Source organism: Acartia tonsa, chromosome 11, assembly GCF_053477335.1.
Source record: "Acartia tonsa isolate MP-2025a chromosome 11, ASM5347733v1, whole genome shotgun sequence".
NCBI lineage: Eukaryota > Metazoa > Arthropoda > Copepoda > Calanoida > Acartiidae > Acartia > Acartia tonsa.
The window spans coordinates 13,691,131-13,715,198 of NC_137270.1; the positions used below are offsets into that span (position 1 = coordinate 13,691,131).

Sequence of the window (24,068 nt, forward strand, 5' to 3'; positions counted from 1 at the left end):
TCCAGTTCTTGTTTGTTAATATTCTCATTTGTAATTATTAAAAGCGAATCTTTTCTACAATTAGGGTCGGTACGTCCGTCCGTCCGTAACGGATAGCTTTTTTCGTTAATTTAGGCATTTTAGAATTGTCCTATTGATTTCAAACTTTGCATGGTGATTCCTGTAGTAGTTAGGTACGAGTTAGAAAGCGTAGCAACTCTATAATCATTACCAGAATGTCCGTACGTCCATTTTAAACATGTTGATTATTTTACATTTTTAACAACAAATTTGTATGTGACCTAATTATCCTATTGGTCTGATTTTGGTATACTGATTCCTGGGACAACAAAGTACAAAATTATAAGCGAAGCAACTCTACAATCAAGTCCTAAAAATGTAAGTATGTCCATAAATATTATCCTGTATCAAGCAGTTTTTCAACAAATTTACTTACAATTTATGGATGTTGTCATCCTTGTAATTTTTATAGCATTATATCAAGGACACTCTTAAGGGAAAAGACAATGGACGATTAAATCTCTCCTTTTTTACTCTCTATCTTAAGCTGTTTTACTAACAGCAAAATTAACATCTTAAATATGCAGTTTAGAACAGTTATTTATCACATCGTATTATAGACTGCTTTCCTTGGATATTAAAATAAAAAATGTAAAATTATTTTTATCATTTTTATATAATATTGGTAAAAAATTGTCTGTAATTCGATGCTCTACATACTTTTCAGTATGTCAGAAACCAGTCCAACTCAAAAAAAGAAACTTTCCAACAGCCAAATCATTTTTTTGCATTAACTCACACATGATTTAATCTTATTTTTGTTTGAGTTAATTTTTCTTAAAATGATTTAAGCTTCCTTACCCAATAATGTAAAGTTATATAAAGATTTATATCAACGTTTTCTTATTAGTTGGCTTAACAACTTTGGGGACTGCAAAAGGAGTATTTTTGTGTATCATCATTGGGGATATGTACATTACTTTTTCGGCTATTGTCTTATCCCTTTAGATTCCTGATATTTATTCTTTTCAGATAATTACAAAATGAGGTTTGAGATCTTCACACTGTGTGTGTTGATGCTGCTTCACTCTGTTAGGTAAAAGGAACATTTTAAAAAGTTTTTCTATATTTAGGCTGGATCTAAGCATCTCTATAATCAAGTCTAAAAAATGTAAGTATGTCCCTAAAAAAGTATCTTCATTTTAAATAGTTTTAAAACAAATTACCTTACATTTTAAAAAAATTTTATACATTTATGGTCTGCTTATTCAGTTATGACACTCTACAAGTGTTAATGTTTGTCCTATCGTTTTAGAGCTTCGCTTTTATGTATGTTGTCATCCTTATTAGTGAAAAAAAACAAGGACAGTAATTATCATAAGTAGCGCAGCATTTAGCATTTTTTGTGGGTTCTTTAGATTTTTATGGAGATTTTTACCAACCCCAAGCTTGGGGGTTAATTTGTTGCATCTTAAAAATCTTTTTTGAGGGGGGAGGGTATTAGTTCAATAATCCACCTCCCCCCCCCCCTTGAACAAATAAGTGTTGATCATACTTTACTCTGTTAGGTAGTGGAAACATTTTTAGTGAAAAAAAAACAAGGATTATTATAATCAAAAGTAGTGCAGCAATTTTTATTGTTTTTCTGTGATTGAGGAAGGGGAGAAATTATTAGTACCCCTAGCACAGAAGTAGATTAATTAGAAGGGGAGTATGGGGTGCCCTATGTGTATCTAAAAATATTTTTGGATGGAAGGGTATTACCCTGTTGATCCCCCAAACCTTTGTAACTTTAAGTGTTGATTCTTATTTACTCTGGAGAAAAATATTAGCAAACAAGGGCAATTATTGCCATAAGTAGTGCAGCAGTTATCATTTTTAGGTGGGTTCCTGATATCTTTTAAGGATCACTACTTCCAATTTGAAAAACCTTTTTGTGATTCCTAATGATTTTTTTAATATCTTAGATGGTATGACAAGAAAAGAAAAATAATTATAAAAAAATGAAATACCACGATTACTTCTTTCAGAGAAAAAAAAGTAAAGTAATAGGAGTTGACTATATAAAATCAATACACTCACTAAATTAAAAATGAACAAGTTTTAATGATTAATAAACTTATTTTTTTTTTCAGGATATTACATAAATGTTTTTTTTCTGATTTTCATTATAAATAACATTAAAATCAACGACGAGTGGAGAAGTGAATAAAATTATAGGCACTTTTTCCACATTTTACAAATACTTACCCCCTACTCCCCAGCCTCAAGTTAATCTATGTGTTGAAAATTACTTAACTTATGAATTAGGTCATAAGCTGTCAATAACATTTTAGTGCTTAGTTAATTTAAAGCACTTTACCCATTAAATGTTCACTGAACTATAAAAAAATTTTTAGCAGATGCATTTAGCCAAAAAAACCGATTAAGGAAAGCCATTTTACAGCATAAGATGCTAACATAATTTCTTTACAGGTACAAATAATCCTATTTGCAACTTTATCATATTATTTGTCTTATCATATTATAGCCGGTTTTTCCCAGATTGTCTGCGATGCGATGCTATACATGATTTTTCAGTATGGCTTAGAACCGGTTCTAATCTAGTGGATATTAATCATTTTCGAAGCCATTATAGACAAATCCTTACCAATCCTAACAAAAGATAAAACATATAGTTTTTTTAAAAGTTCGCCAGGGGTCCATATGAGAAATGAGAGAAATCACCCAGCAGCTTGTATCTATTCTATCTGTAAATATATTCTAGATCTCAGCAAAATGCTTGCAAAAGCGACGCCGATTGTTCTGAAGGATCACCTTGCTGTTCCCAGTAAGTATCATCACTATAATCATCTATAATTTGCAATATTATTGTCTAGATCTCAAATGTGCCAGAGCGCTGCTAATTGCAAAGATTCTAAATATCCGTGTTGCTCAAAGTTGGTATACGCATGATGAATTGCCAATATATGTAAGAATTGAATGATATATATATATATAAATATTTTAAAACAGCATTATTTTAGGGTGGCATAATTTCGTATTTTTAAAATTTTTGAATTTGCCGCTAAAATGAACCAATTATGTATCTCCTGGCCATAATGCCATAATGCCATTGGATATTGTTCTACAAAACGATATGTGATTGGTTCAATTTAGCGGCAAATTTAGCAAATAGAAAATTCTGAATTATGTCATTGTTTATATATATAGTAGCACAGCTACTATTTCTTATTTGATAGTTTGTTTGGTCAATTGAGCTCAATTGATATATAACTGCATGATGCACATTGGCAAAGCCCCCGTTTCCCCTCATAAAAATAAACTCTTTATTTAATTAACCAAAGGAGGCAGATAACATTGGACTGTAAATTATACCAGTACCCAAAGTTTGATAAAATGTTCTTTCACTCGATGAATATTTGTAAATTTTTATTAAATCTTAATTGGTTGATACAAACTAACAGTGTCAACACTTTTCCATTAAAAAAAGAAATTAAATCTTTAGTGAAATCTTTGCCAAATAAGGCCAAATCTAATTTTGAATTTTTGTCATCCCCCCAAAATATAAAAAACTTTGCCAATGTGCGTCCCGCTAATGATGTTAATATTAGTGTGTAAGAAGTAATTTTGTATATTTTGTTGCACCCCCTATTCTCTTGTGTATACCTATTTATATTAAGCTTATTTTCCACCGCTACTTTGCAGAGCGATTGTTCACTATTATATGTTATATAATTATTTGCTATATTTGTATGTATATTATGCTTCGTAGATAAATATAATGTATGTAAGTATGTATGATAATTGTATATAGAAAATTGTATAGAAAAATGTATATAAGAAAAATATGGTAAAAAAGTTGTTAAAATACAATTGTTGGAAAATACAATTCTAAGAGTATCAGGGCACGGCAGTTATAAAGCAAATCATACAAAATGTATATCAAAATGGCAGTTATTTTCCTATTTTGTAATGGTATTTTAGATCTGTCCGTTTATTAAGATCTTTTAACCAATCAAACGGATATGAATTTGCATATTACCAATGGGTATTGAGTTTGTCTTATAACTAAAGGCTAAGCCCCTATGATCCAGGGGCTCTTAATTAGAGAGCGGAGGGAGGGAGGAGGAGTAAAATAGCATAAAACATCTACATGATTTATGTGAAGAATCTTCTTTAAGACGGAGAACTTAGTATAGTGGTAAGCAATATATTAACGAACAAACAAACTAAAACTAAATAGAATAAGATATTTTTAGTAGCGAAGCTACTCTATAATTTGAAATGTCCGTCTGTCCGTCTGTCCGTCTGTCCGTCTGTCCGTATGTCCGTATGTCCGTCTGTCCGTCTTAGTTTGGGGGAAACGTGATTTTCTCGGCTCCTATAAAAGATAAAAGGCTGAAATTTTTTGACAACATTCCCATTATCAAGGAGCACAATTAACTATAAAACATCAATGTCGATAGGACTGCTTTTTAGCAGGTTTTAGGCTATTTTTTGTATTTTTCACATTTTTCTCCATATCTTTGGTGTTTATGGTCCGATTTCCAAAATTTTTTCAGTTATAGAATCAAAATTAAATTTCCTGTCGTTTCAAGAAAACAACTATGACGGTCAGACTGCCTTTAAGCAGGTTTTAGGCTATTTTTTATTTTTCACATTTTTCTCCATACCTTTGGTGTTTATGGCCCAATTTCCAAAGTTTTTCAGTTATAGATATCAAAATTAAATTTCCTTTCGTTTCAAGAACACATCAATGGCGGTCAGACTGCCTTTTTGCAGGTTTTTTGCTATTTTTATATTTTTCACATTTTTCTTCATATCTTTGGTGTTTATGGTCCGTTTTTTTTTAATTTTTGTAGTTAAAAATATCAAAATTAAATTTCCCGTTGTTCTGAGCATCCAGTATGTAATTTACTTTGACCGTCAGTCTGTTAGTCATAGTACTGAAATATAAATAAATATTAAGAAATTAACAAATGTTGAAAAGGTTTCGTGATTTTTTCCTAATATACATGCTTTTGTCAACTAATATATAAATTCTTATTTAATTGTTTATGCTTCGCTACTTATGGATGTTGTCATCCTTGTTAGATTTTAGATAACTTATGATTCATTATCTTATCTTTACAAATTCTAATTGAGTTTTTTTACGCTTTTTAATTAATTAGCGGCCTGGAGGTACTCTCCCTCAAAACAGTTATAAACCTTCCCAGAACCTATGAGAAGCTTCACTGTTTAGCGTTTAGTGAGATACTTTGGAACACACAGAAGGACAGACAGACAGACACACAAACATCCTGTTACTTTTATATAAGAATAACACTATAGAGTAATTAGTCAATTATAAAGACTTTCCATTATGATTTACTTCTAATTAAACCTATCAAAGAATATCACGAAATATTTAAGGAGACTCTGTGATAGAACAATAGAAAATTAATTAATCCTAATATCAATAGTTATTCTGCCTTTGGTAGCTGACAGTTATTGAAGAAATTTATATACATTATTTAGATTATCAGGCGAATTCACCCATAATCATTTGGACCCAGGGATTAAGGGGACATTGGTCTGTTTATTACACTAGTACCCAAAGTTTTATAATAACGTTTTCTTATTCGTTGGCTTCACAACTATGGGGAATTTTATTGAATTGATTTGAGTGTCCAAACGTTTCAACCACTAATTGTAATCTCGGAAGGGGAATTTTTCTTATCTCTTTAACACTGATCTGACCACAAAAAAAAAACATATTTACATATGATGATTTCCTTATGTTAGGTTAGGTTAAGTAAAGGTTAGAGTAACCCTGTGGGGATATGGTCATGTAATATTAGAAGATTAGAGCCTCCCCCACCCTCCCTAACTTTAGAAGGATGTGTATTTAAAAGTAAAAAAAACAAGTGAGTTTGCGTTTTCGGTTGAAAAAAGAATAAATCCTGATATTTTATTTCAGACGGACAGGCCTAAATTGTAGAAAATTGCTTGATAAAAAGATCCAAAAAAAGAAAAGGGTTAAAGAGAGAGGGAAAAAAAGGCAATTAGTATAAATTTTAAAAGGAATCTCTTTTATTTAAAACTATGGGAATAGTCCCTTTCGTGGCAACGCCTCTTAAGGGGCGATTCGTTTTATTATTAAAATGTTTTTTTTTATAAATTATTTTAGGTTAGGTTAGGTTATATTGGGTTAGGTGATTGCCCCACTGGGTTAGGCAATTGGCCCCACAGGGTTAGAGCCCACCGCAGGGGTTAGAAAGAGGAGGAAACCTACTGTGAAAAATACGAAGAATCGCCCCTTAAGGTGAGTTGCCACGAAAGGGACTATACCCAAAATTATTATTATTCAAATAGACACAAGGAGGGAGGAGACATTGGACGGTAAATTTCATTGGTAACCAAAGTTTTATAATCACTTTCTCTAATTCGCTTCCTAAAAATACTTGGATACTTTGAGTTGAAACTGTCAGTGTTTAAACTTTTTCATCGATTATCAATTGTGTAATCCCTTATGGTTTTATTTAAATTTAAGGAAAGGAGCCAACACCATAACTAGAAAATAATAACTAGAAAATTAATCATCCCTCAATTTTTTCTCTTTTTTTACATTGAAAATTGATAGGGGTCGATTTCTTTCCAATCCACCTTCCCCCCTTCCCCCTCAAGTACCCCTAGAGGTCTTAAGGCCGTAAATGAAGAACGATGTCTGCTTATTTGTTCGTTAAGATCTCTGAAGCTGACACCATAATTGTTTAGAGCTTGATCTTTAAATCATTTTGATGGTGCGCCATATCGAGGCGATCCAACTTTCCACCAATGAGAGCACAGCATTGTGTGAAATGCCGCGCTGTGATTGGCGGAAATTTGGCGCGCCCCGATTTAGCGCACCATCAAAATGATTTAAAGATTCAGCTCAGGATTTTTATTATATAGTTATTGCTGCTGCTATGTCTGGCACGTGACACTAAAGGTAAGAGGGGAGAATGCATTTTCTCACAAACAGGCTCAAACTCATTACCATGCAATTGAACAGTTATGACTTCCAAACAAATATGGTACAATAAAAGGGTTGGTTGTCTGGTGAATGTAAGTTTGTGTTAGAGTATCGTATCTCATTACATAGAAACTTATATTCTTTAGATGATATTTCCCCCACGAGGTTATTACCAATGTATTTATAATACTATCGGCTACTCCCATAGAGGCCTTTAGGGGCACATAAACTGTTTTCTTTTCAATCTTTATTAAGATCAGCTGTTTACAACAAAATAATATCCGCTAGGCGGTGCTATTTATTTTTCGAGCCATTTCTCTTAAGAGATTGTTCATACATCTCTACAAATTGCTACTAACCTTCATAGGACCTATAAGAAGCTACACTGTTTAGAAGAACCATATCGGTTCAGCGATTAGCGAGATCCTTTGGTACAGACATACAGACAGAGATCCTTTTACTTTATTATAAGGATTAATTATATCCAGAGTCTACTTTTATGATGACAATATGGTCTCATTACTAACACTTATAAATCAATTCAGATAATTATTATAATACTCTATATAAATAGGACATAAGTTGGCTGCAGTTAGCTTAGGTGGACAATAACAAAATTACTCTTTATGTAGATTAATATTATTGGTTGAAAGGTTTGGATACTGCGAGTTTGAACCAACTAATCAAGTTCAAATAAAAGTATTTAAAGATTTTAAGCCAACTTATTTTGTGAAACTTTGGGAGTTTGTGTAATTTACAGTCCAATGTCCACTCCCTTCCTGGCACTTTACTAAATAAATATCCACACATAACCTTACTAAAATATGGGATCTACTGCAGTTCACGGTAAAATATTGCTGGTAAGCAATATTTTCAAAAATCTATGAATTTTAAAGATTGCTAGCTGCCAAACGGCTGAACGTACAGATCATGCCCGCACACTGTTTTAAGCGGCATAAGAAGGCCTGTAAATAATCTGGAATAGCCATAAATCAATAATGCATAAGGTGCATTATTTGCCAAATGTACCACTTTTCTGCACTACCTCTCCGATTTTGTTAATACTCTATATTTTGGTCCGTTGGGTCATTCAAGGATGCTGGATGGCCAAAAAAAAGTTTCAGAGTCCCTGGATGTCTAGATATCTAGCTATCTATGAAGGTAGGTAACAAAAATGTAAAAAACACCCATTTTTTCACAATTTTAAAAATTAATTTTTTCATCAATCTTACATCCAATCTATACATTTTATACACCAAAATGATCATTTATTCATGTAAAAAGCGCACATAATGCTATTTTGGCCAAAACTCTAATTTTACAGGGTGTCCAACAAAAAGTGTATTTTGGATATCTAGCGTAATACCCAAAATACCTGTCCGAAAAAAATCATTTTTTTTGGCTTAAATCCTGTGTTTTATCTGTGTGCATATGTGGTATATAACGGTTCGGACCACCCGGGACTATAAGGTTGTCAAATTTCACTTTGGGACACCCTGTAAATGTGATTTTTGCGTCTGTAGAGCTAAAACTTGGTCCAAATTGGCTATTTTTTTCAAATTACTCTAATATGTGTCTTAGTATGTTTGGCCATAGTGTTTTCTGACCAGATCAATATTTTCATATTTTTTGGACACCCTGTATTTTCAAAAAAAGAGAAAAAAATTTTTTGTTTTTTTTTAAATTTTTTTTCTATTTTTAAGTTACTTAAAACTGTCGTATAGATACAGATTTTGACTAATAACAATAATATTTGCCTATTTTACAATTTTTTACACTTTTGGGACACCCTGTGCATGTTTTTGAAAAATGATGGTTTTTGCCCATTTTTGGGGGGAAGGAGTCGTTTTAGGGCCATAGACTATTTCTTCATTTTTGTAGAACTTTTCAAGACACATCATTTGTTATTTATGCAAAAACCGCAAAAACCGAACCGTTTTGCCGTTATTCACCGCCAAAGGCGGAATTTTTTTTACGTTTTTGCCGTTCCGGAGGTTGTAATGGGCATTTGTGGTAAGAAAACGTTGATTTATCAAGATTCCTCTTAAATACTTTTATTTAGGTAATTTAATTTACTAAATTTCATATTAAGTAAAATTTTTTTGTGCAGCTAACCGTTTTTCGTCGAGATGGATTTCAATTGTTAAAACAAGAAAATTAAGTGAATATAACATAAATAATTGCTATAACATAAGTGATAAAAGAAACATAAATCATGTGCATTTGAAATTCCTTTTGACAAAAATCGGTTGGATATACAAAAAAATTTACTTCACATGAAATTTAGTAAATTAAAATGCCTAAATAAAAGTATTTCACAGTTATCTTGATAAATCAACGTCTTCTTACCACAAATGCCCATTAGAACCTCGGGAACGGCAAAAAACGTAAAATTTCTGCCTTTGGCGGTGAATAACGGCAAAACGGTTCGGTTTTTGCGGTTTTTGCATAAATAATAAATGATGTGTCTTGAAAAGTTCTACAAAAATGAAGAAATAGTCTATGGCCCTAAAACGACTCCTTCCCCCAAAAAATGGGCAAAAACCATCATTTTTCAAAAACATGCACAGGGTGTCCTAAAAGTGTAAAAAATTGTAAAATAGGCAAATATTATTGTTATTAGTCAAAATCTGTATCTATAGGACAGTTTTAAGTAACTTAAAAATAGAAAAAAAATTTAAAAAAAAACAAAAAATTTTTTTCTCTTTTTTTGAAAATACAGGGTGTCCAAAAAATATGAAAATATTGATCTGGTCAGAAAACACTATGGCCAAACATACTAAGACACATATTAGAGTAATTTGAAAAAAATAGCCAATTTGGACCAAGTTTTAGCTCTACAGACGCAAAAATCACATTTACAGGGTGTCCCAAAGTGAAATTTGACAACCTTATAGTCCCGGGTGGTCCGAACCGTTATATACCACATATGCACACAGATAAAACACAGGATTTAAGCCAAAAAAAATGATTTTTTTCGGACAGGTATTTTGGGTATTACGCTAGATATCCAAAATACACTTTTTGTTGGACACCCTGTAAAATTAGAGTTTTGGCCAAAATAGCATTATGTGCGCTTTTTACATGAATAAATGATCATTTTGGTGTATAAAATGTATAGATTGGATGTAAGATTGATGAAAAAATTAATTTTTAAAATTGTGAAAAAATGGGTGTTTTTTACATTTTTGTTACCTACCTTCATAGATAGCTAGATATCTAGACATCCAGGGACTCTGAAACTTTTTTTTGGCCATCCAGCATCCTTGAATGACCCAACGGACCAAAATATAGAGTATTAACAAAATCGGAGAGGTAGTGCAGAAAAGTGGTACATTTGGCAAATAATGCACCATAATTATCTCGCAGTGTAGAGAAATGCGCGAAAAAGACATATTTTACGCGTTTTTCTTCAGTAAAAAAAAACCAGATTATTTGTAGGCAGAGCTAGCAACATTTAAAATTCATAGATTTTTGGAAATATTGCTAACCAGCAATATTTTACCGTGAACTGCAGTAGATCCAAAATATGAAATTATACTAATTAATGGTTGGCTAGACAGACCACGGGGAGTAATTAAAACAAGAGAATCCAAGGGATAAATCAATTAATGAAAAATTAATCTACATTCCCAATGATGATAAACAAAATTATCAATTATGTACAATGTTATTGGTTAAAAGTTAAAATAAAATAAAATTTATTTTATTAGCCAAGTAAATTGCTAATTATAATTTATAATAAATTCAATAAATAACAATTTTTGTAAAAGCCAATATGTTCTGTTAATTATATCTATTTTATTCGGCTAGCTTTGTTTTGACAAGAAAGCTTTGGGGTGATGTTTATTTAGGGGAGAAGGTGTATCACCTCCCTTTGAAAAAACTATAAAGCTTGGTATGTCCTTTATCTATAATACAAAGTAGCTTGATGTCTGTCCGTCCGTTCCTTAAGATCTCGGTAACCACTGAACCGATCGGATTCTACTCTTCAGGGTATATACCTATTGGTCCTGTGGTGGTTTTAAGCTATTTTCTTGGGGGTGGGAAACCCCCAACCCCCCCAAAAATTAAACTTCCCACCCCCCAAAAAAAAAAAAATATATTTCTGGGGAAACTACTTCACAAAAAATGGCAGCACCTCAAATGCTTGATTTTTTTTAATTACCTCTTGGGGCAAAGCCCTTAGAGGCTAAGGGCGAAGCCGCTAGTTCTATATAAAGTAGTAAGTTTTTTTAAAGATATCAATAACTACTGAACTGATTGGGTTCTCCATTTTAGGTAAGCTTCACATATTTTTCCGTGATGGTTTTAGGCTATTTTATTCTCATATTTAAGTCTTGTAATGGCTTTCTACCCCTGTATGACAGGGACAAAACCGCTAGTTTTCTAAAAAGTAGAGCACAATCGGCCCATCAGTTAAGCTTAATCACTACAGACAGAAGGACGGGCAACGTTATTCTTTGTATTAAAGATTTTTTAAAAATTATGTCTCTATTTCTAATTGGTGAAATTAAATGTCGATATATCATCATTTTTGGACATTGAACTTTTGCCATTTGGAATTAAAATGCTTTCTCATTTCAAGAAAAATATGATTTTTTATTGGCTTTCTTATAACAGATTGTTTGGTTATAAACTCATTAATATAATTCTTAATTTTAGTAGCGAAGCTACTTTATAGCTCACTTTGTCTGTCTGTCTGTAACGCTACAGGATTTTTTTCGTCGGCTATTAAAGATAGAAGACTTAAACTTGTAAAAGAAATTTTCTTTCAGCAATGACTTGGGATGGTTTTAGACTATTTTCTGGATACTCAGCCTATGGATGCTAGGGACAAAGTAACTTGGGATTGTAAAATGATTTACATATTTGTTATAGTTGTTTAAATTTCTTGTAAGAACTTCGTTGAACATTAAGATTTACTTAGAATTTCCATAAATTACTTTCCATCTACATATCTACCTATGGATGTTGTTATTCCTTGTTATTTTAATTGTTTTAATAGACTTGCTAAGACAAAAGAATACAAAGGAATAATTTAAGCTTTTATTTAAGATTATTTACTTTACCTAAAATGAGCTTTAATGATATATTGTTTAAGTTTAAAAGTGCAGCTTCTTAAAAATAACTTGATTGTGTCTGTCTGTCCGTCAGTAATTCCCTCTTAGAAAGTCTTTCGTGAATTTATAATAAATAAACCTAAAGCTCTAAAGAAAAAGAACTATAAATCACACCAATAAAAAAATATGTTATTGTTATATATTCATGGTATTTGGACCAATAAGACAAAATAAACATTTTTCATTATTGAGGAAAGGCACATTACTATCCCCTTGTGGGGGCTACAACCAAGTATGGCTCTCATAACCTTAGCCTAACCTAACCTAAAGTAATTATCAAAAATAGGTTTTTTTTACTTTCTTCTTGATTGGCACATCAAAAAATACAAATTAATAAATAGAATTAAGTTATCATTTCAATGAAAATTTTGCATAGAGATATTGCAAATTTTTATTGTTATTTTTTGCTTTTTTATTCTATTTGCTTTGCTGGTTAAAGATATAACTGTCCTTGTTAATTCAACTTTATTATGTAATTAAATCTTTTCTCATGACAGCACTAAGAATAATTTATAAAATGAGTAATTATTTGTAATCATAAGTTTTAATGCAATTTTACAATAATCATAAAAAGAAACAAGGATGACAACAACCATAAAATGTATAATATATTTAAAATTACAAAGGGGAGTTTCATTGTTCGCAAGGCCCTTTGAATTAGATTTTTATTTTAATGACATCTTAATTTTTTTTCTGCTGATATAATTAGCTACTTTTTTAGTAAGAAAGTATGTCTTTATCTTTAAAGGCAAAAAAGATCTAAAAAATTCACTTTATGACTATAATTTAGAAAAATATATATAAAAATATTTTCTTTAATTTTTCTATTGACTCAAGGGAAATTGTTTTATTACTGTTATTAAGAAATAAAAGTAATCATTAAAACTGTTTTTAATTTTTATTTGAAAGATTTTATTTAAACTTGGAGAGCTGAAATAAACTAATAAATATAAGAATTATAGATTATGATTAATCCTTACAGTGGTTTTATGGTAATACGGCAACAGACGGACGGGCAGTTTACAGAATTGCTACGCAGTGGCTTATCATAACAAGCCTTCTGCACTAATCCCATTATATCACCATTTACCTCATGACCGCCGGTGACCCCGCTGTCCAGCGGTCAAACTGGCCTGGCTAAATATGGGGAGGGGCACGGACACGCAGCTATCACGCGCCCCTCACGCAATTATACAACCGGGAGGCGCTGCCTCCCCTTTTACCACAGCTACCCCCACAGACTGTCTACCGCCGTGGGCTAAGCCCTTGTGTCCCACACCCCCTTCAAACCTAACCTATTGTTATAATCTGTTGTATATATATAGTAAACATCCATTGTAAATATTATTCAGTTAAATATATAATTTCTGTATGACTAAATCCTGCTAGTTTGTTTTGGTAGAATACTTCAAGGCTAGGGCTCGTTGGATTCGAACTCGCAACCGGTGAGCTGAAACGCTTCGGCTTACCACAGTTTAATAGTTACACAGTGTAGGCATAATCCGATTACTATATTGGTTCAAAGTGTTATTACATTTTGGTACAAAAGAGGAGAAAGACCAAATTGCTGCAAAGTTGTGTCAAAAATGATCCAAGTGACGTCATAAAATGAAGGAGATGAGAGGAGTAGTGGGAAAGAAAACCCCTAAAAAAGAGATGGATAATTCCTCATATTTATGACACAATTTTGCAGCAATTTGGTCTTTGTCCAAAAGAGCATTTTTCAATGTTATATTTGATTGGAGAAATCTTATTTCCCAAAAAGTTTGTCGCTCTGATTACAAGATCAAACCTAATATGACTAAATATAAACAAAAATCGGAATATTGTTTCTGATAGAGCTTCTGGGGTAATAATTCTATTCCAACAATTATTTATATTTTTTTAAAGCATCAGTGAATTAATTTTGTGCAATACACTTTGATTTAGATAAATGTTATAATAATTATTCTAAAAACTCAGAGATAACACAATGGTCGATAAATTAATATATATCCCCAATTAATATACCCAAAAATTAACCCTTATTTAGATTCAAATTATTTGTTAAGAGGTTTACACTACTTGTTTGAAAGAATTCAATCAAATTTCATTAAAAGCACCTAAAGTTTTTAAGCGAATAGGATAATGTAGTTATAAAACTTTGGGCACCAGTGTAATTTACAATCCAATGTCCCATCCCTCCTTTAAAAAAAAACTATTGGCAGGATGTCAATGTCCTTATAATCATAAACAATTTAGAGTTTAATGTTTTTCAAACAAATTATAGCGTAAAATTTGAATCATTAAATACAACCAATCATTTAAAAATCATTATAGTTTGTCGAGTCTTTGATAGCAAGCCAAAAATAGTGCAACTCAAAAATCGTCCATAAAAATTTCATCAAAAAAAAAAAAAAATGTCAATATTTGAGGAAGGAAGGGAACATTGGACTGTAAAATAAACTGGTACTCAAAGTTTTATAACCACGTTTTTAAAATCATCTCAACAACTTTGATATTGAATTTTTATTTTGATTGGTTGCAAACTGCCAAGTGTTCAAACTTTTCAACAAATTTAAATTTCTCTCATTTATTGGCTTAAAAACTTTGGATACTTTTATCAAATCACAATTTATTTGTACAAGCCTTTTCCAACAATAGTTTTAATCTAACTAGCGGCTACGCCCCTAGAGGCCTCTAGTGGCATTTAAATGTTTTTTTTTTATTTTAAATATCTAATTTGAGAAATATTTTGTCTATGTTACAATCAGCTGTTTTCATGTCTCTACGCATCGCCACTACGCTAGTAACACTATGCGGCGGGAATATTTCAATTTTTTTCGATTTTATTGTGATTTCTCTTGAGCGGGTGGTGGTACCCTTCACCAAAATAGTTATAAACCTTCCCGGGACCTATGAGAAGCTACTCTGTTAAGGAGAACCGGATCGGTTTAGCGGTTAGCACACAGACACACAAACATCCTGTTACTTTAGTATAAGGATGAAGGGGTAATTTTATTTTATCATCATTGGAGATGTACATTAATTCATTGTTTTTTCCCTTAAGATCCCTACATACTTTAAAGCAAAGTAAATATTGAAATGACAGATTTTTATTTATTGGCGGATTTTCTTTTGAGTTGCACCAAAATATTTGATTTATCAAATTTCATATTTTAAAAACAAAATAGAGCTTTACGTTGGACCAATAATATTTTAATTTGAAAATAATTATTTAATTTCTATGTTGCTTTTTTTACAACGTTAACATTAAGGACATTTGATAAATCATTTGTAATTTTATTTTTAATATTATTTTTTAAGTGAGAAATAGCTTTCTAAATTTTTTTCATGGAGGCTTTTGAAACAAGGATTGCAACATCTATAAACAGCTAAGCTTAGCAAATCAAAGGAACATTACGAAAGTGATTGAGAAGCTTCAAAACGGGATCTTTTGACACAGACAAACAGACACATAAACACATATCCTGATACTTTTATATATTAACAGGACATAGAGGCAGCTTTAACCAGCAACTTAATCAATTTGAAAAAATATCAGCTAATTTTTTCGTGATTTTAGGGGGGGGGGGGCAACGCTTCGCAGTTACGATGAATTTTCTATTTGTCCCTCCAAATATTATTTCAGATTTTTTCACTTGTTGGCTTTACCTTATTCTTGACATAGAGGTCTCTGAAGTGTCATAAAACATTCACAAGTATACTTTTCTAATTTTTTTTTCTCTTCTTAACAATATTTTTTGGATGGTAATCAATTTAAATTATATTGTGACTTCTGAACTACAAATCCATCCCTCGGAAAATAAAAGTAGATGGAAAATGGACAAAGAATCCTTCCTCATTTTTATTTAAAGAAATAGGAGGGGATTGTGTTCACTGATAGGTCTTTGAAGGAAATAGCCAATTTTTGTGATAATCTGTGCCTTTTTCATGATTGTATAATTATAATTAATTATATGACTATCAGAAAAAGGATAAGCTTTTCTAAAAACTAAATTGTAAATCTCAAGGAGGAAGGGGGCATTTGACTTTAATTTGTAGCGGTCCCCAAAGTTTTATAAACATGATATCTAATTTGTTGGCTTAAATTAACACTTTTTGTAGAATAAAAGGTTTCTTGTACTTTCATTGTATTTTTAAAGGTCTTAGTTTGCTCATTTGTTTGAAAGTGAAAATAAATTGCAATTGAATTTTTCTTTGCCAAATCTCCCTCAAAAATAGTCAAAACCATCACAACTAAATAAATAATAATTTAAAGATTCCTATTAAGGAGAACCAAATTGGTGCGGTAATTATAATTACATCTTTAGATTTTTTTGAACAAATTCAAATATTTATTGGGACAAAACAACGTATACATTTAATATCAACATTTATAAATGATAATTACATTGCATTAAGAATTTATTAATAAACTATTTTTTGTACACAATGAATACTATAGGTTAATACAAGTATCCAAGGACAAAAAACGCCTGGGGGCGGTGTTGAGCAGACAGACAGACACACAGACACACAGACATCCTGCTTAATTATATGGGGATAAAATATTTATAATTTGAATCTTTGGGTATAGTCCCTTTCGTAACATCGCACCTTATGGAGCGATTCTTCGTATTTTTCACAGTAGCTTTTCTCCTATTTCTAGCCCTTGCGGGGGGCTCTAACCATGCGGGGCCAATTACCTAACCCTGTGGGGCAATCACCTAACCCAATATAACCTAACCTAACCTAAACTAACCTATAAAAAGCCATTTAAAAAATACGATGAATCGCCCCTTATGGGGCGATGTTACGAAAGGGACTATTCCCGAATCATTTTCTTTGAAAAGAAATATAATTAATTATCCGACTTGACAATTAAGGCACCATATTGCGTATAATCAACACATAACTAAATGGTCAAATAGGCAGGGATAAAGATTCCTAAGACAATTTGGTGTACTAATTATAACTTCAATAATTTAAAACAAAAAAAAGTCAGTAACATTAATTTATTAAATTCATTCCATAGTTTCATAGATAAGTCATCCAATAAGAGTTATTTATCGCATCGTATTATAAACAGCTTTCCGCAGATATTGCAATGAAATTGAAAAGCTTAAACCAATTTTGTTATCCCCGAGGGGCCGAAGGTCCGTGCTATCAAAACTGGTATTAATCTAATGATTTTTATATCAATATTCGTGGAAAATTGTCTGTAATACGATGCTATTTCAGAATGGCTGAGAATCGGTTCAAATCAAGCGGATATTAATCGGTTTCGTAGCCATACTGGAAATTTTTTACTTGTTTTACTGTATAATACTTCAATGTTCCGATAATATTTAATCATCCCAGGAAAATTATTAATAATTTGGAGAGGATTAATTTATCGTTTATTTTCCATTCCCTGCATCAATGATTTTTTTTGTTTTTCTAGTGTGACCTCGAAACCGATTAATATCCGCTGGATTAGAACCGGTTCCTAACCATACTGAAAAATCATGTATCTTATCGTATCATAGACAATTTTCTACGAATAGTAAAATGACAATCATGATATTATTACCAGTTTTGTTAGTCTGGGCCTCTTCAACATCGGCGCTAACAAAACCGGAATTGATATATCGTTTTTCTATCCGCGGAAAGCTGTCTTTAATACGTTGTGATAAATAATTTTTAAGTTTATTTATCTCAATTGCAGACAACGTGACGTATCCATAATTAAATCTTCGCATCTATAATTAAGTGGTTTTAGTTATAATTAATAATCGAATAATTATACATTAATTGATTTATTATTATTTGGATAATACACCAGATTATCATGTACTCTAATAAAGTGAAACTTGTAGCTGACTAAAATAAAAACACCCTCTTTTCACTACCTTTACCCCATACCCTCACCTCCTACTAGATGAACGATATGACCAATCAGTGATGTCCATGTTAGCAACCTAGATGGACAACAATTTTTCTAAATAAACGGCTAAAAAAACTGGTTTTAATCTTATGATTGTACATTTTTATATTCGTAGAAAGCCGTTTATAAAACGATGCTAGACTTAGTTTTTTCGTATGGATGAGAACCGGTTCCTATCCACCGGATTCGAATGAATACGAGAATAGTTATTTCTCGTGTCGTATTATAAACGGCTTTCCGCGGATATAGAATGTACAATTATAAGATTAAAACTAGTTTTTTTAGCCCCGAGGTGCCGGAGGCACCGGCTAAAAAAAACTGGTTTTAATCTTATAATTGTACATTCTATATTCGTAGAAAACTGGATATAATACGATGCTAGACATAGTTTTTTCGTATTCATGAGAACCGGTTCCTATCCACCGGATTCAAATGAATACGAGAAAACACTTTATTTTATAAAAAAAAAATTATAAGACGCACGTCTTATAATGCAACTTTTAGTTAACATTTTCAGAAAAGCAGTTTTCGCAGGGATTTTAAAGTATATATAAGACAATGGACGATAAATTAATAAACGACTCCAATGATGATATACAAAACTTCCCCTTGTCCACTATGAAATTAAAGGTTTAAAAGATTGGACAATGACATTGCTAGTTTAAGCTTTTTTCCTGTAATATAAGTTTCTTCAAAGGTTTAATTACCAAAAATGATAAACAGTTTTTTTTCTTTTTAATTTCTAACCGCTTAGCCATACATTTTATAATTATGTTCAGTATACTACTGAAACAAGAGTGCGAAGCTAATAGAACTGTTAATAGAACTGAATAAGCAGAATATACATGTATTAAAGTCGAAACAAAATTTAATTAAATTTGTTGAAAATACAGATAACAGATTAGTGTTTTTGTTATTTAGGACTTGATTATAGAGATGCTTCGTTTATCACTTTGTTGTCCTAGGAATCAGTATTCCAAAAATCATATCAATCGGATAATTTTATCACATACAAATTTCTTGTTGAAAAGTTAAAAGTCGACATGTTTGTTTAAAGTGGACGAACGGACATTCTGGTAACGATTAAAGAGTTGCTACGCTTTCTAAATCGCATCTAACTGCTACAGGAATCGCCATGCAAAGTTCGAAATCGATAGGACAATTCCAACATGCCTCAATAACGAAAAAAGCTATCCGTTCTGGACGAACGGACCTACCCTGGTTTTTATAAAAGCTTCGTTAATAAAAATATCAGATATATTTCAAAGGAAAAAAGTAGCAAAATAAAATTGAGTTTTAATGAATTTAAACTGCAAAATGTGTTACTAAACAATAAGGCTTATGACATATTAAGTATTATATAATAGGATACACAAGGGATGGAGGGGATATCGAACTGTAAATTTTACCAAAAGTTTTACAAACACATTCTCTGATTCGTTGAAAAGCAGCTTATAGTGCTTAATATAGCCCAGTATACATTGTAATTGACCAATGCAATGGTAAAATTTTATACTGGCCTATCATTGGTCATTTGTATTGTATGAACTCATTTTTATTACTACAAGATGCTTCACTCGGTGACTTTTAGAAATTGGATACTTTTATAAAATCTTGATTGGTTGGTGCAAACTAACATAATCACTTGAACAACTTTACAAACTAGTCATAACTTGGAATTTACATCATTTATCGTACATTGTCTTACCCCTTAAAATCCCTAATATTAGGAAGAGCAAGCATAAGCGACTTTTATGGTCAGACATACGAACGGACGGACGTACTAAACCTAGTTATAAAGTAGCTACGCTACTGATAAATCGGAAAAGAGCAGCAACGCCCAATAACCGCAAAACAAGACAAAAATATCTTTTATTGGTTGTAAATGGAACAAGGATGACAATATACATAAAAGCGAAGCTTTGAAATCAAACGGTAGAAAAAACAAACATAAATACTAGTATGGTATGAAACTTAATAAACGGAATAATAATTTAAAGGTATAATCAAAATTGAATATAAACTTGCTGAAAAATTGCATAAATACTGGATCCTGTTTAAGGACATACTTACATTTTAAGGCCATGATTATAGACATACTTCGCTTAAAACGGTGTACGTTCTTGTCTTAGGAATCAATGTTCTAAAAACAAGATGAATAGGCTACTTCTATCATACAAAAAAGGCTTCTTGGTAACGATTATAAACGATAAGAGAGTTCCTACGCTTTCTAAATTTTACCTTACTGTTACAGAAATCATTTTCCAAAGTTTGAAATCCATAGGACAATTCTAAAAAAATATACGAAAGACCCTAATTGTAGGAAAGCTCCGCTTTTATAAATTTATTGATTTATATTTGTTAGAATTTTTCTAATCGTCATGATGACTCTTGCTACCACAACTGCCTCAAATCTAATCTGTTAAAATAAACTTGATGGGGAAAGCAAAAACTAAATCATACTAAATTTCTTATTGGATAGGCTACTCTTTAATTTTTGGCAACGCCCATAGCATCTAGGGTTTCCTTTAAATATTTAGTGTATATAAAGGAGGCCTGTATTCAAACTGGGAGGGAAAGGGTAGAAAAATAGCCTAAAACCATCAAAAGACTTAATTTTTTAAAATATTAATATCATATATGACACTACATTATTAAGCTTTAATCGGTCCAGCCGTTTTCAAGATCTTAACAAAGATCTTTCAAGTAAGGCTTCAAAACCAATCATTATTTGTTGGATTAGAACCGGCTTTGAACCATAATTAAAAAATTATGTATTGTATCGCACTACAGACAATTTACCACGAACAATAAATAAAAAAATCATAAAATTTAACGTAGAATCTTTAAGTTCACTATCCGCGGAAAATTGTCTATAATACGATGCGATAAATAACTATTATTGACATTTATAATAGGAAATATCTAGTTGTCAATTTGATTTGGTGGTATAACATTTAATTCAGGTGGGGGGGGGGGGGGGGGATAATGGACATTAAATTGATCTTTGACCAAAATACTAATGTGTAAAAGAAAAAGAAAAAAAATATTTGGGGGGAGTGGGCGGGGGGAGAGGGGATAAAAATAAAAAAAAATTCATTTGGGGGTAGGAATCACCCCTTAACCCCCCCCCCCTTGAACGACCCTGCTCCCTTTCTATATGCTAGGAACCTCTCTTTAAATCTTTGTTCTTTCCCCCCAGTGGGATTAGATACAAAAATATTATAATAACTAGAATGACAATATGAAAAACGAACATTTAACAAGGATGACAGCATAAATAAAAGCAAAGCTCTTAAATAAGAAAGAAGGACAATCGAACAATAACTTTTTAGAACATTAATTTGTAAGCCTAAACAAAATTTAACATAAATTTGATGCAAAATTGAGTAATTACAGGAAACTGTACACGGACATTTTTGCATTTAATTATAGAGATGCGTCACTTATGATATTGAACCTTGTTATCCTAGAAATCATCAGTTTAAAAATCAGATGAAAAGGATAATTATATCATACAAAAAGTCAGCACGTTTTAAATGGACCTATGGACTTTTATGTAATAATTATAGAGTTGCTATGCTTCCTAAATCGTACCTAACTGCTATAGGAATCATGATGCAAAGTTTGAAATCGATAAGACAATTTTAACATGTAAAAGGTAACGGAAAACAACTATCTTGAACAGACAGATGGACGAAGGACCGACCCTAAGTATAGAAAAGCTTCTCTTTTATAAAGTTATCAGCTGGACTTTTTTTCTGAGATTTATCTATTTCTATGTCCAATACAAATTGTTAATTATTTTGACATTAAGTTTATTTTACAATGTTTATTAAGATGAATTGGTTGGCAAACCAAACAATAATAGAAATTTGGTCAATTTGTAGATAAGAAAAATTTGTCTCTTGTTACATAACATCACTTTTTAAAAGCGAAGCTTTTCTATAATTAGGGTCGGTCCGTCCGTCCGTCCGTACGTCCGAACGTCCGTAACGGATAGCTTTTTTCGTTAATTTAGGTATGTTAGAATGGTCCTATCGATTTCAAACTTTGCATGGTGATTCCTTTAGTAGTTAGGTACGATTTAGAAAGCGTAGCAACTCTATAATCATTACCAAAATTTCCGTACGTCCATTTTAAACATGTTGATTTTTTTACTTTTTAAACAACAAATTTTTATGTGATCTAATCATCCGATTGATCTGAATTTTGGTATATTGATTCCTGGGACAACAAAGTATAATATTATAAGCGAAGCAACTCTATAATCAAGTCCTAAAAATGTAAGTATGTCCATAAACATTATCCTGTATCAAGCAGTTTTTCAACAAATTTACTTACAATTTTGCTTTGACTCTTATACATTTATATTCTGATTATTCAGTTCTGACACTATACAAGTTTTTCATACCGTTTCAGTGCTTCGCTTTTATGTATGTTGTCATCCTTGTTATTATTTCAAGTTAACAAGAATGGTCGCGTCAAATATTATCGAAGCTGTTTCAAATTAAAGTAAAAGAATAGAGGGTTCATGGGCTGTATGTAACTCTGCCCACATGGCGGGGACTTGTCATGGTTTTGTGTTTGAATTTTGAAATCAGCTAATAGCATCGAAAAAATAAACACAGCCGAGTCCCTACAAAATATCAGAATGCAATTTGCTAGCAGACGAAAAGGGTCTCCACCACTTGAGCCAGGTAGTTGTCTGGATTATATTTAAATAGATGGGGAGAGAGACAAAAAAAAGAAAGAAAAAAATTAGGTCTTTCTTTCAACATCTTTAGTTATGATGCGGTTCAAGGATTCAAGAAAGATCTCAGTAACGGCTTAACTAAAACTTTTAAGGAAATATACATAATAGTCATACCATAGTTTAAAGCTACTTTCTTTGGGTAGGGGGGGGGGGGGAGGGGTGTTGTTAGGGCGAATCCGATAGTAATAGTATTTAAAAAATTTCTAAAGTGTAAACAAACTTCTATAATGACAAGTTCTGGTCTGATAGTTTTACGGTGCTGTCACTGAAAGTTTCTATTGTGCTCTGAACTACCCCTACCCCTTATTTTTAAAATAAATTGAAACTTTTGTATGTGCCTGCGATGCCCCAACCAATTTGGTCTACCCAGTACCTTATATAACCCAAACCAACCCGATATAAGGCATTAGACATGAAAACTGAAAAATAAATCCCACCCTCCCTTTATTTTCAGTTTATTTAAAAATAAGGTAGGTGGGGTTTCTGTGCTCGACTAGGCAATTTGAGGGAAACTGTAAGTTTAACTATAGTGTATAGCATAGAGGCAGTACTATTACATTGGTTGATATTTGAATCTTCCCCCAAATTCTTATGTTCAAGTTATAATACTATGATCAATAATCATGAATTGAAATGGATAGGATGATTCTAACATGCATAAATGAACAAATACGGACAGATCAAACTTAATTATAGAAAAGCTTTGCTTTTGAAAAACAAATAAAATTGTGGATTTCAAAATAGATTTATACTAAATGTACTTATAAAGCAAAAAGTAGAAAGCATTAAGATTATAAGAAGCAGATTTTTTGTCATTGTCATTTTAAAAAAAATAGAATCATTATAAATTTCACGGTAAAATCTTTAAGTTTTCTTTTATGTGTGTAAAATTTTTAACTTTTTTTTGTAATAAGTAGTACGTTACAACTTACAATAATCCTTATAGTAAAGTAAAAGGAAATGTGTGGGGGAGGGTACCACCATCTGCCCAAGAGAAATCACCCCTAGGAAAAAAATTACCCAAAAATATTTTAAACTGCCGCTAGGCGGCGTTACAGTATGACTTACTTGACTTCCCTTCTTTTTAAAACTACAAATCTAAAGGGGTGAACTTCCTCCCCCCTTCAACCTCAATTGCCCCTTAAGGCCTCTATGGGCTAGCTGCTAATAATAAAATAAAATCACAAAAATAAGTTAACACAGAAATTGTGACTTTTTTATGTTAATTTTTAGCAAAAATTTTTCTATATTGTTTCCTTATCCCAAAAAGTAATTATGCCAATA

The 24,068-nt window shown here is 31.7% G+C and overlaps 1 protein-coding gene across 3 annotated transcripts in view; it reads left to right on the forward strand.

Annotated features, from left to right (window-relative positions):
- The first annotated feature begins 1,036 nt into the window (after positions 1 to 1,036).
- The window catches only part of LOC145331981 (uncharacterized), a 43,166-nt gene continuing 20,134 nt past the window's right edge, over positions 1,037 to 24,068 (forward strand). Inside the window, exons 1-2 of one of the 3 annotated variants that reach the window (XM_080176872.1) lie at positions 1,037 to 1,096; positions 2,768 to 2,830. In XM_080176872.1, coding sequence (XP_080032998.1) covers positions 1,044 to 1,096; positions 2,768 to 2,830 — 116 coding nt within the window. In that variant the 5' untranslated portion in view covers positions 1,037 to 1,043. Of the gene's footprint in view, positions 1,097 to 2,767; positions 2,831 to 2,876; positions 2,972 to 24,068 lie in introns of those variants that run through there. The other 2 variants (XM_080176874.1, XM_080176875.1) reach the window with 2 other exon arrangements.